Genomic DNA, 14,657 nt, shown 5'->3' on the forward strand with positions numbered 1-14,657 from the left:
AGACGAGTAAAAACCCTAAAACTTAACATATGATGGTTTAAACCAAAAAACTATACAAACTTGATTAATGATGGACGAGAAGACAAGAAGGAATAATCGTTAAGGCATGGAGCAGTTAAGTTAACAGAGGCTAGAGAGAGACGAGGCCTTTGCGAGGGAGAGAAGAAAAGAAATGTTCATCGCGCACAAAAATGATTATAAATAAGGTATAGCGCGTGCAGAAACGCACGCCTCTTCGACTTCCTACGCGCGCCACTTCGACTTCCTACGCGCGCCTCTTCGACTTCCTTAGCGAGACAGAAAGTCCTTAGAGAAACACAAAATCCTTAGCGAAACGTTAAATACAATTTTTTTTTCATTTTTTATAGATAATTTCTCTCGTTTGACAATGTATCAACAACAAAGTCATGGTTTTGAAGAGAACTGTGTTAACAAAATAAATCTTATTAATTTTACATGGAAACATTTAGATTCTTCAGAAAAGGCCTTTGAAAAGCGATCATTGAGCTCTACGTAATGAGGATGATTTGAAATCGATTTTGTTAGCTTAATGACTACCGAAATCGATTTTAAACCATTTTTTCTTACCTGGAGCTCAATGATGACTTCTTCAAAGGTCTTTTCTGAAGAATCTAAATGTTTCTATGTAAAATCTATTAAGGTTTATTTTGTTAAAACTGATTCTCTTCAAAACTATGAGTGATGTAGATACCTTGTCAAATGAAGTCATGATTAACTATAAATAAAAAAAATCTTGACCCTTAGAGAAACGCGAAGTACTTACTTAGCGAAATGCGAAGAACTTACTTAGCGGAATGCGAAGTACTTAGCGAAACGCGAAGTACTTAGTAAAACGTAAAGTACTTAGCGAAACGCGAAGCGAAAAATGAATCTTCCTTGAAATGGAACCCATATGATCATCGATGAGATTATCTACAAATATCATCATCGACAATATGAACAACGAATAGTAAAACCAATATGAACAATAAGATAAACAAAATATGAACCAATATGAACAATAAGAACATTTTAAATCAATTTAGGGTTTGAATAAGAACATCAATCTATTTAGGGTTTGAAACGAAGATAATGAAAATAAGAACATAAATTGATTTAGAGTTTTGAAATGAAGATAATGGAAATAAGAACATAAATTTATTTAGGGTTAGAGTTTGAAATGAAGATAATGGAAATAAGAACATAAATCTATATGATGAACACATTATAAATCGATTTAGGGTTTTGGTATTATCGATTTGTATGATGTGTTCTGCCGCCGCCGTCGCCGTCTAAGAGAGAAAAAGGAGTAGAGAGAGAAGAGAAATAAATGAAATGAAAAAATTTGAGTATTTATATAAAGTCCTTTCGCGTTACGCGATAAGAGTATTTTCGTAAAAAAAAAATAAAGTGGTCACTAGAGCAATTTAAATTATCGAGTGACCACGGATGCAAATAGAGCGATTATTAAGGTCATTTCGTCAAATTTCCCAATAAGAACATAGTTAACTTTTTTTTACAGGCGGTAAAAATATCAATTAATCCTTATATTTTTGTTAACATTTATTTAATTAGTTATAAAACTATATTTGAAACAATTATTATATATTATTAATATTTATAAACAAAATTAAATATGACATTTTTATTTAATAAAAATAATTGTTTGAAACTAATATTGTATTTATACTTGATTTTTTAAATTTATCCCAAAAAAAAGACTTACTGTAATTCAATAATTTAAAATGGCTTGATTAAAAAAGTGAAAAGTTACTTGAAGAAGGTAACATAAATGGAAAATAATTAAAGAAAATAATATATTCAATATCTCAAACGGATGGAAAATAATGAAGGAGATGAAAATTATCCTTTTTTGTATCAGATTGGGAAGATCCACTGCACAGGGTAATTTAAAATCAAATTAAATTGTGGGAGAAAATTTTGCACTTTTATATTTATAAAATCTATTTATTGGTTTATTAAAAAAATATTGATTCCTAAAATCAAATCTTGAATTATATGGAAAGATATTCCTTGTTTAATTTATACCATTATGGTAAGAAATCAATAAAATGATAATTAACTTTAATTTCTTTAATTAATTTGGAAAAGAAGTAAATGAAATAGTATATATTGATTGGGACTTTTCTAATCTGGAAAAAAATATTATTGTAATATTTAATAAAATTTAAATCATTATTAGTAATATCATTAATTATTATTTTATTATTGTTAGTAAAATCATTTTGTAAAAGCACAAACAATTATTTCCATATACAAGTATTAGATATCCATTATTTAACAGATTTAAAATAAATTGACTAATAATATTGCTTGAAACTCGTAAAAAGATAGATAATTTTATTATGACGAGATCTTGTGTTAAACATCTGTTATACAATATTATTCAAATACTTTTTATATTTTCTATGATTGATTCGTCTTTTGAATACATGGAAGATCATAGAGAGGTATAGATTCTTTTATGTTTCTATCATATATTATTGTGCACAGATTATTTTAATGTCAACCATGTAAATTATATTAATATAAAATTTTGTTTATTTTTTTTAGGTACACATCGTTTATATGGGAAGTCTTCCAGAAGGAGAATATTTAGCTCGTTCCAACCATATTAGTATGATCCAAGATATAGGGCATAGCAAAATGTATGTGGTTAATTTATTGCATTTTTTAAAATTATTTTTTCATTATGTGTACTAGCTATAATGTGTTAATTGAAATTATTCTTTATATTGATTTATGAATTAAGATGTTTTGGCTTGTTTGTCAATTTAAAAAAAAAATGTTATTTAGTAAATACTTTTAGATTTAATTAATATCTTTATATATTAAACAAAAGAAATATTGATTAATTATACTATAATCCTAAGAAACAGGTTTGTATGTAAGCTCACATATCATACCCCATTAATAGATAAATATTTCTTGTGTTTAAGATGCCTATAAAACATTATTATTATTATTATTATTATTATTATTATTATTATTATTGACATTCAACTCATATGTCCATATTGCAACAGTATTGCTGGGAAAATATTATTGAGAAGTTATAAAAGAAGTTTTAATGGTTTTGTTGCGAATCTCACCCCAGAAGAAGTGTTAAAATTGAAATGTAGGTATTTTATTTAAATGCTATGATATATCTAGTTAAGTAATTTACCACCTTAAAAACTTCTGTTTTTATCGTTACATGCAGCCACAAAAGGGGTTGTATCTGTTTTCAAAAGACAACAACTGCAAATTCAGACCACACGATCTTGGGATTATATTGGTTTGTCACTAAATGTTTCGCGAAATCCGATTATTGAGAGTAATATTATAATTGGACACTTTGACAGTGGTGTAACACCCGAGTCAGATAGTTTTTCCGATCATGGTTTAGGCCCTGTTCCTAAAAAATGGAAGGGTGTTTGTGCTGGTGGAAAAGACTTCACATGTAACAGGTACTTGTTCCTTTTATTTATTTATTTATTTCAATATATTTTGTAATCATTAATTTATTAAAAGTTTATTATATATATTAATATAGAAAAATAATTGGAGCGAGATATTATGCCGAGAACCCAGAACATAAGTCTGCAAGGGATATTAATGGACATGGGACTCACACAGCCTCTACAGCAATCGGAAGGGTATTGAAAAACGCCAGTTTTTTTGGTATAGCAAATGGAACTGCTAGAGGAGGCGTTCCGACGGCAAGAATTGCTGTGTATAGAGTGTGTTCAGCAGCTTGTAAAAGTGATTTTATTTTAGCTGCATTTGATGATGCAATTGCCGACAAAGTTGACATTATTACCATTTCTGTTGGTGCTGATTTTCCACAACCAAAGTTGAGTAATGATGTGATTTCTATTGGATCATTTCATGCAATAGAACAAGGTATTTTAACTGTAAATTCGGCTGGAAATGAAGGAAGATTCGGGTTTGCAACGACAGACAGCTTTGCGCCATGGGTTTTCACAGTAGCCGCAAGTACCGACAGAACACTAAAAAACAAGCTTATCCTTGGAAATGGTAAAACACTCATGGTAAGTAAGTATATATATATATATATGTATAAAAACAATTAGTGAAATTGTGTTGTAGTGATGTTAGTTAAATGAAAAATTAGTACATCTGTATATTTATTATAACTAATTAAATGTGAGATGTTTACAATTATCATACTAATAATATTAATATGTTTTCATGATTGATTGATTGATTCAGAGTACTACCGTGAATGCTTTTGATATGAGCAACAACACAAATTTGGTCTATGGAACAAGTGTCGGCCTTAGATGCAATGAATCAAGTACCATGTAATTAAATTTCACATTTATATTATTATTGATATAAATATATATATATATAAATGCTTCTTTCTTAAATCTGGCCGATAATATATAGGCAATGCATGCCCGATTGTGTAGATCCTCACTTGGTAAAGGGAAAAATCATAGTATGCGATTCTTTCGAAACATCTATGTTTTCAGCTATTTCAACTGCAGAAAGAGTCGGTGCAAGCGGGGTTGTTCTTCGAACAAATGAAACATCAGTTTACGGGGTTGTAGCTCTACCCACAGCAATATTGAATGACTCTAGCTTTCTGTATCTTACGTCTTATCTCAATTCCAAGACGGTGCACATGGGACGCATAACAAAGAGTGAGATGGTTGAGAATAATACTCCTTTAATCGCCTCTTATTCGAGCAGAGGACCTAATAGAATTTTTCCTGAAATCTTAAAGGTATTATAATATATAATTATACAAGAATGGATCTAGTTAATTTTTTTATCACTTGTTGATCACATAACAATTCAACTGTCATTAGTTTTATTGTGCATCTAACTAATCATATATATAATATTGTTCTTCTATACCTTACAGCCAGATATAACCGCACCGGGCACATATATTTTAGCGGCATTTATACCATCACTGAATCCTTCATCCTACGGATCAGATTCTAAAACATTCAAGTCTAAATACAACTTGATGACCGGAACTTCCATGGCGTGTCCACATGTTGCTGGTGCAGTGGCGTATGTGAAATCAAAACATCCTGATTGGTCTTTTTCCGCCATCAAATCTTCGCTCATGACTTCGGGTAAATAATTAAATAATTGATAATTTTAGTAATTTAAATTTAATTTGCATTTAACCAAGATCAAAATAAGTAATGACACTGGTCATGTATATTTGATTCAATGACTGGTTTGTAGCTTGGAATATGAATTCAAATTACAATTTAGACGACGAACTTGGTCACGGAGCAGGGCATATAGATCCAGTGAAAGCTCTAAATCCTGGACTCGTGTATGAGACATCTATAGACGACTATTTCAAAATGTTTTGTAGTCTTGGCTCAGAAGGAGATAAGCTGATAAAAATGTTCAAAGGAAAATATAATTGTCCAAAGGGAATTACAACATCATCTCCAAAAGATCTCAATTACCCAACAATGACTACATCGGTGCATAAGAACTCGAATTTCACCGTTACATTCTTGAGAGTTGTCACAAATGTTGGAAATAGTAACTCTACATATCACGCCGAAACCGTTACGGGTGATAGCATGGTCCATATTAGTGTGAAGCCAAGCATCCTCTCTTTTGTTAATCTGAAAGAGAAGAAATCTTTTTTGGTGACCGTTAGTGGACAATGGTTAAACCAAAATCATATTTCATGTTCTTTAATCTGGTCTGACGGTACTCATAGAGTTAGAAGCCCAATTCTCTTGTATGCGTCGTCCCTGATTTGATTTATGTAAACGGATATATTATCCGGTAACTTGAATAAAAGATTTATGATATGTTTTTTGACATCTTATTTATAATTCTCATCCTTAACCAAAATCACACTACACATTCTTTAATATGGTTTTATGATATATCATAGAGAGTTAGAAGCTCAATTATCTTGTATTTGACATCAATGGTATGATTTATTAGTAGAAGGATTAAATGAAAATGAAAATTTAGATAAATAAATTAAATGTAATTTAATTTAAATAAATATAAATTCATACAAAATTAAAATGTGATTTTTTGGTAAAATTTAATGTTAGTAAATAAATAAGATCTAATATGTCAATGGATAAGATTGAACGCCAATAGTCTAGAAATGGCAAGAGTCTAGGAATGTGGCAATCGTTGAATGAATTAGTCCTCGACGTTAATTACAGCGACAATACGTTCTTGTACCCGATTCTCAGAGGAATCTCGTCGTCAAGTTTTTGGATTATCAATCGGGGCAGAGGTGAAATTACAGTTATTGGAGTGGCCAAGAGAAGAGGGCGAACCTAGAGAATTTTCGGTTGATAGTTTAGCCTATACAGAGATGGGTAAAAAAGACCTTAAAGGAAGCTTGCTTAATCGTCCACTTGTAATTCCTCAGACAAGACAATCGATCCCTACTATCTGGAATGGAACTATACCATCTCGAAGACCATCGAATTGTCAGCCATTGATCGAGGTAAGAAGATAAATTCGTTGGATTGATAAATGAATTTATTGTGATGATTTAATTTCCAAATATATTTATCTCATTAGAACTCTTAATATATCTCTTGTCTCATTAATCTAATTATCTCTCTAGAACTCGAAAAATCTTTCTTTGCTTCTTGAGTGTTTTTCGAGTTATTCACTCAATCGAGTGTTTTTCGAGTTGTTCACTCAATCGAGTGTTCTTCGAGTACTTGACTCGTTGTATTTCTATTGAAACTCGATGATCGATTCATGTACTTTGTCAAGTTTCCTGCTTAGTGATTCTCATGTTGAATAACCACTAGATTCGTTGTATCCTGAGAGACATCTATCTACGATAAGCTCTAGCCTAAGGGAAACATTGAATCTGTTTTAAGAGAAATGTGCTAAACAGATGTATCGAATCAACCACTTATTCAGAATATCATTCTTTATATGCATTGTATTTGATTAATTATTTTGTAACATCATATGTATATATATTTTATGTTTATTTAAAGACAAAAATATCTAACAATCTTAAAACAGGTTCCGTGTGCTAAGTTATTTAGTAGTTTTTGCCGTAAAAATATTTGTCTTTAATGTTTCAGAAATACGAGTTGCGATTTTGCTAAAGAGATGATGACTCATTTTGACAAGTTAAAATTATACACGTATATATATGTTAATCATTATTATTATTTTATTGTCAAAATTTTATTTTTATAAGTTAATATAGGTTATATATAAATTTTCTCAAGAAAATTTTTATATTCAATATATAAATGTTATCTTGAAAATAAATTAGAAAATAATAATTTGTTTTCTTTTTAATTAAAGGTTTGTTGGTTGTTAAAATTATTATTAATAATAAATAAAAATGTAACTAAAAAAAAGTTAGGTTTTAATTTTTAAAAAAATAATGATTATATTTATTAATAGTAATTAAAATTAATTACAATTGAAATATATGGTTTCAGATTTAAAATAATTAATTATAGTATATACATTCTTAAATTAATTAAGCGTCATAATTAATAAGAATATGGTAAGGAGATATGATCAATTAATTTATACATTATTTTTTGGGAAAACAGTTTAACATCATTTCATTAAGAAGCACAAAAAGTAGAAGGGTTAAGAATCAAAACTAAACAAACCCTAGTTTTGATTATAAGATGATAAAAAAACGACCCTAGAGTTTCTGAATGGTAGAAATCAAACAACAGTACAATCAAATATTATAATTAACGTTCCCAATATTTGTTGTTATTTCTATATACTCCTTGTAGTCCATGTTGCTTTCTTCCACGTCCCTTTCCTCGCTCATACTTCACGAAAGGTCATTGAGTTGTAGTAGATGATGATGTATGTCTGCTCTCATTGTTTAACCTACCTCTGTATGAACATGTACTGATATGATAAAAAGAATTCTTTATCAGAATTTCATTACTTTTATCAATGATTTTCTTTGTTTCAGTTTTACGGACTTGATGATCAAAAACCATAGTTTACTCCTCATTCTTCTCCTCTATTATTTCTTTGCTTTCTTCTTTTACTTGTTCCTCTTCATTGTCTTCAGATTGAACTTCTTCAACATCATTTGTTTCTTCAATTTTATTACTTTCTTCATTATTTGATTATTCCTTGCATTTTTCCTCTGTATTTTCCTCATTTTCGTCTTCTTTATCACTATCCTTGACTTCCACAATATTCTCTTTCATTCTTTATTCTTCCCTTTCATATTCCTAATTTTTCACTTCCTAGGCTTTTAGGATTTACTGCCTTTTCTCAATTGGTTTTGCAAATTTAGTACTAACATGTTTGAAAGTATTACAGAAAATACACATACTTGGACTTCATTCATATGAGATTTCCATGACTGTGGGATTTCCATTCCTATCAACAATTGTCATGTTCTTTCGTAGTGTACTTTGAGAATGCACTTCAATGCTTATTCTAGAAAAATTAAGGTGCTCTCCTCCCTCTGTAATTAGGTCCATATATAATGGTTTCCCAAATAGACTAGCAAAGTGACTTAGAACTTCTGCATTATACATGTGTGCTGAGATGTTCCTAAGCTTAAACCATATTTGAGCTGTTTCCTTTGACTTGCTTAGAAGGCTCAATTCTTCAGACAATCTCTCCAGCTTCATACAGTTGAATCAAATATCAGAATATTATCCAAGTTTGTTCCTTTTTGAATTGTAGAAAATAGAGATCATGAATATTTGCAAAAACTTCTTCAGTCCCTTATGTTCTCATTGTTTCATTAGTAATTCCTTGATGATTGGGAAAGATACACGGTTTTTTTCCTACGTAGTTCCGAACAACTACATTTTCCCATTCTTTAACGCATTTCTCATCCACTTCAGTGGACAATTTAAATTCAAAAGGAGAGTTGAGAATATCAACTTTTGTTTTAAACTCACACATGTAGATTTGACATTTGTATGCATAATGATCTGCTTTCTTTTCTGCATTTTTTCTAGACTCTATTTACTTTCCATATGAAATTGCTCATGATAGTATATGTCTTTGATTTTGGTGATTTCATTAGCTCCCTCATTGTTTCCACTGACCAATTTACTATCTTTTCGTATTCTTCATTCTCTAGTAGGTTATAGTCTTGAAGATAGTGTATATTCAATTGAACGATTGTTTGTTTCATTTTCTCTTTGTTGAACACAATCTCTCATTTTTTTGCACGCATCACTAACTTTGTGATTTGATTTTGAAGCCCAAAGAGATTTGTTCTTTCATTATACTCAATCTTCCATATTCATTCCTTTTCCCCCTATTTTCCTGTTACATTTTCTTCAGAATTTTTATCAGTAATTGGTTCATTACCTTTCTTGCATTCAAGTTTTGTCCTAGATAATTTTTTCAGCAATACTATCAATTTCCTTTTTAGCTGTCTCCTTTAAACCTTCCATCGCAAATTATTTGACTTCCTTATTCTTATTACTTTTCTTTCTTCCATTTTAATGAAGAACAAAACACATCAACAAAGCAAAACAATTATAAAACAGGGTACACTAGAAACCCTAAATATTACAGAATAGGGTAAACCAGAAACTCTAACCTTTCAACCAAGTTTTGCAGATGAATTACCAACCTAGCTAAATGAGCCGATACCGTGTCGTTTGTGCCGATTATGTCGATCGTGCCGATCGTGCGGATCGTGCGCACGTTCTTGATTTGACAATTGACCATGAGCGACTAGCAACCGTGACAACAACAAGCGTACCACAATCTTGATACCGTGTTAATCATGTCTTTCTTTCCGTTCGTGCCAATTTTTGATCATAAACTGTTTTGAATGAATTGATCATCACCTAGGTCGATTGATACTTTGGGATGTTTTAAATGTTCCTAGGAGCTTTGTGAAGTTGCCAATGCCATTGGATGCCTCCATCAAGATTGTAAAACCTGTAATTTTGATGTTCTTGAGGATCAATACGTCCGACCGATGTTCTTCATCTAGGACTGAGATATCCGACTGAAGATTTTTACATCAGACCGAGAAGTCAGACCTAGGACTGAGGAGTCTCGCACCCGACCAAGAACTCCTGAACCTAGGAGTAAGGCGTCCGACCGAGATTTCCGGCACCCAACTTAGAATTCTAGCTTAGGACCGAGAGGCCCTAACACCCCGACCGAGCATCCTAAATCCAGACCGAGGGGTCTCCGACCAAGACCGAGGGCTTCTTAGTCCCCGACCGAGAAAACGAACCCAAGACCTAGGACACCGGTCCTAAGGCCTTTTTGGTTCCCATTTTAAAAATCTAAAATTATTTTTGTAATTTTGGAACCCTAAACCATTTTCTTAAAAATCCAAAAAATTAGAAAATGATTTCAAAATATTTTTGGGATATTTTCATACAAAATATTTTGTTAGAGGCTTGTTTGAGATTTATGTTTAAACCTTAATGCCTTTATATACTGATGTTCTTCAACTATTTTCCTCCCTAGTCATCATCAGCAACATGTACCAACATTTAAATAATTGTTGTTAAAATTCTTTAAATACGCACAAACTTACACATATCTAGGATCAAAAAAATAATCGGTTAAAATACAACGTTATATAATCGGTTTTCAAAAAACAAATTTACAAAGTAGAGACCGTTTTAAACGGATACAGAGGACAAAGCGCAAAATCCCTTTCTCGATTATCACAAAACTCGAACCAAAACGAAACTCTACTAAAAATACGGTTGTACACGTAAGCATTTTTATTGATTTAAAAAAAAAATCAATTGTCGACTCTTTATTCAAATAAATAATTTTTTTAATTAATTATTTTAAATTAATTTAAAACACAGATTTTTCATAAAATTAAATCGTTATTTCATTATTTAAAATCCCAGGATTATTTAAATTTAAACCCCAAATTAATTATGTTTAATTAATTTCAAAAATTGTCAGGAATTATTCAAAATCTTTTAAAATAATGTGTTATTTTAAAAAGATTCTTGACACGCAATCCAATGTTGAAATTATCGAACCTCCCGCCACTCCGGGCCCACAAGGGTTTTCTGGGGGTTACATACGTGAAATATCTATTCGAAACCGATAAGTACCCGAACCTGAACAATACCATTGTAGCCGATTAATATAATTTTACATTCTTAACATATTTTTTACTCGTTAAACATAATTTGGATCAATTTAATAAAATTTTAATTTTTAACTTTGTGCACGCGATATAACCACTCACGATTTTTTCCCTATCTTGCACTTACATAGATTATTCTCTTTGAAACAAAAAGTCTTTTAAAACAAGTTTAGACTTTATAGTCTTTATAGTTAAATCTCATAATTAACCATCTCGTCAAATCTTAACCGAAATTGGGAATATGATGGTAGATTTAATATAGGTCTTTTTAACTCTTTTTTATTTTAAGAATAAATCTCACGACAAAGAATCGTCGCATAATTTTTCTCGTAAAATCTCATAATTTTTTATTTGTGTATTTCTCGACTTAGTGGAATATATTATATATATATATATATATATATATATATTTGGATACATCTTATTTAATATTTAATTATCTTTCTTAATGAATTGACTAGTTATAAATGTTAACAAACACTGTCTACTTTCTACATTAAACTCTTAAAAATAAATATTGCTGTGACTTAATTTTTTTTTTTGAATAACAACCTATTTTGTAACGAAAATGGGCTTAATGCATATTTTTACGATTTGTAATTAATTAAGTAATTTGTAAGTACACTATTGTAATTTGTTTATCAACACAAATGATACAAATCTAAAAATTCAATTTTTGTGTGAAAATGTTGTTAAAAGAGTAAGTAGTTTTTAAAATGTATTTCAGTTTCTCTTTTAGATTTTAAATAAATAAAACATAACAAAAAAAAAACAGAAATATAACAATTAATGCAAATAAGGTCGCTAACTAATATAAATTTTTATAATTTATAATTTTGTTTGCAACAATCATTTTTTTAATGCTAAATAGGTTGTAACTGCGTAATAAACATACAACCATAACGTATTTGAATATTAAAAAATTGAGAGATAAAATTGTAACAAAATTTGGAAGATAAAATTGTAACGGAATTCGCAATGTAACTTTACATAAAAGATGCAAAAGTAATGATTTGATTATAGGTTGAGCAGAAATTGCATAGAAGATGCAAAATAATTATTTGATTATAATTTGTGAAAAGTTGTTAAGCTTTTGGTTAGCAACTTATGTTACATATGACTAATTATTTGCATATTTGAAAAAACTGTCATTTATAAAGTAAGTTACACAACTTTTCTAATTGTACATGTATTTACATCCTAATTAAGTCTAAGGGATTATATCCATAAGCTTTTATACGATAAAAATATTTAATGCAAATAACTTATTTAATCTACCATTAGATTATAATTGTAAATTTTTAATTAATAACATAAACCTTAGTGGTAATATTTAGAGAATCCCTTCCAAAACTTTTCATCTCTTACTTACCTATATGGATTTTCTCTTCCACCTCATGAATATCTTCAATCTTGTTCGTCCACACAAAACTCTTCATCTACACTTCATCTACACTAAGCTCTTCACCTACACCTCTTTTTGACTTTAATAGTCCTCACTTTAGTTACTTTACAAATACATTACAGGAAAAAACATAATATTCACGGATTAAAGATTCGATGCTTGGTTACGTATTCCCGATGGATAATCTCTACTCGAATGTAGTTGGCCAGTTATTTGTAAAGGTATGTTACACGTTACATTCTGAGTTCATAATTCTTTTGCTCGTGTATATCTTAATTCTATGTATAATCTAAGTGATTAACCATATTCATTCCTTAATGATGACTCTAAGATTCAATTAGATTTAGACGAGAGTTGACATCAAGCCATTAGAATTCTTTAAGTTTTCATTATCATGTCTCGAGTCTAATCGCAGAATAACCATATGCTTAGTTCAAAGGTGACTTTAAACTCTTGATATATTTTCTCTAGACAAAAGACAATATAATGAAACGCTAAAATGCTTCTCGGGAACATGACAACCTCAATGTGAATTTTCCAATTTGCATGTTGCTTCAAGATTGTTTGTAGAATTATGAATCCTTGTAAAAGGAAAGGAGAATGTAGAAAAATGTGGATTAAGGATTGACAAAAGAATTGGAGTCTCGTCAGTGAAACAAGCGAAATCAAGAATTTTCTCAAAAATGTTGGAAAAATTTGAAAGTCTTTGTGCATGTCGACCATATATTTAGGAATACATTGCACTCGAGTTTTGATTTTCAAAATAGCAAGACTCTCGATATGACACCGTTAGAATTAGTATATTCCAAAAGTGTTCCAAAAATTCTGAATTTTATTTTGAAGGTCAAAAATAATTTTTTGAATCCGCTATAGATATTTTGTAATTTTCCGAATTGTATATCTCAAGATATGAGCATTTCAAATTATGTCATTTTCCATACGGGCAAATATTATGAAAAAAATAATATTTTTGTAGAAAATAATATTTTGAACCATCCCTGAAATTTTGGATTTTTTATAAAATGGTTTAGAGGCTCCAATTTATGAAACAAATTTGTTTGGTGTGAAAATAGAACTAAAGAATTTAAAAGAATGTTGAAATTGGAACTTTATAGACAAAATTGGACATATATAAAATTTGGGGGTCGAATTAGACGTGAACAAATAGTTCAATAGTCGAATTGTTTCGGAATTATTGAAAATAATCCGAAATTGGAATTTTATGGTTGAAATAGAACATAGGTAGAAAGTTTGAGGGCCAATTTAATTCTAAATTAATAAATTAATTTAGAATTAAAGTTATCAGATTATTTATAAAGATTAGAAACTTTGAGGGCCTAAATGAACATCCTTCAAAGGTTCGGGAATTCGGAAGGGACAAATTCTGGAAAATGCTATAGGCCACCTTCCTCCTTACTGCTTCCGACTTCGCCTGTTTGCTTCATTGCACATGGATTTACCTGAGGTTTGGAGGGTTGGACGCTGTTAAGTCAAGAATCGCCTCAGAATCCTTTCTTCGTTGTTTAAGAAGTCGTCTGGATGCAAATAGAATTCAAATGAGAAGAACAACAGCAAGCTCTATTTTCCAATATGGATTTCGTTACTCCGTTAGAGACGTCATTTGGTCTCGTCATCGCATCAAATTATTGGAGCTCGTCGCTATAGAGACTCGCCAAGGTATTGGAGAGCGTGGATAGTAATTTTGATTCATTAGAATCAGGGCGGAGCCAGGATTTGAAACCTACTCAGACTAATTTTTTATTACAAAAATCTATCCGGGCTAGTTTTATAGTTTGCTGTCACCAATACCTTTTAGCGACGGAAAATAACCAATAACGACGGTAATTTACCGTCGTTATTAGAATGGGAATTGTATAGGAATCGAAGGACAATTCCCCTGCGGATCGAGAAATTGATCGACAATTTTTGTCTACAGCATGTCGCTCGTCGAGGCTTTCTCGTCATAGTCTTAGAGACTTAGACAATGTCTTCCCTACATTCGTGAACTCCAACTAAGCCTTCGATACATAAAATATTGGTTTGGCTTGCTTGGAGAATTGATCGACAATTCTTCCTCTAACGACCAAAATGTGTAGATTAGCGAAGATTAGAATCTAAGATTCGAGGCTAGTCAAGACATAGCCTCTTTCTAAACTA

General features: G+C 30.5%; 1 protein-coding gene across 1 annotated transcript; it reads left to right on the forward strand.

Moving 5' to 3' along the window:
- Nucleotides 1–2,453: 2,453 nt before the first annotated feature.
- On the forward strand, nt 2,454–14,197 carry LOC124943796 (subtilisin-like protease SBT4.6). The gene is made up of 11 exons (XM_047484267.1): nt 2,454–2,471; nt 2,575–2,669; nt 3,048–3,139; nt 3,224–3,470; nt 3,557–4,055; nt 4,237–4,328; nt 4,417–4,756; nt 4,898–5,117; nt 5,233–5,718; nt 6,225–6,484; nt 13,901–14,197. Exons 1-11 carry the CDS (start codon nt 2,454–2,456, stop codon nt 14,195–14,197), a joined length of 2,646 nt encoding a protein of 881 aa, XP_047340223.1.
- Nucleotides 14,198–14,657: the final 460 nt, after the last annotated feature.

The sequence above is a fragment of the Impatiens glandulifera genome, chromosome 6, assembly GCF_907164915.1.
Source record: "Impatiens glandulifera chromosome 6, dImpGla2.1, whole genome shotgun sequence".
Classification (NCBI taxonomy): Eukaryota; Viridiplantae; Streptophyta; class Magnoliopsida; order Ericales; family Balsaminaceae; genus Impatiens; species Impatiens glandulifera.

Coding starts and splice junctions, on each gene's coding strand:
- LOC124943796 (XM_047484267.1), top strand. Junction 5,719..6,224: donor TTCTTTAATCTGGTCTGACG/GTACTCATAGAG, acceptor CCCGATTCTCAG/AGGAATCTCGTCGTCAAGTT. Junction 6,485..13,900: donor ATTGTCAGCCATTGATCGAG/GTAAGAAGATAA, acceptor AAAATGCTATAG/GCCACCTTCCTCCTTACTGC.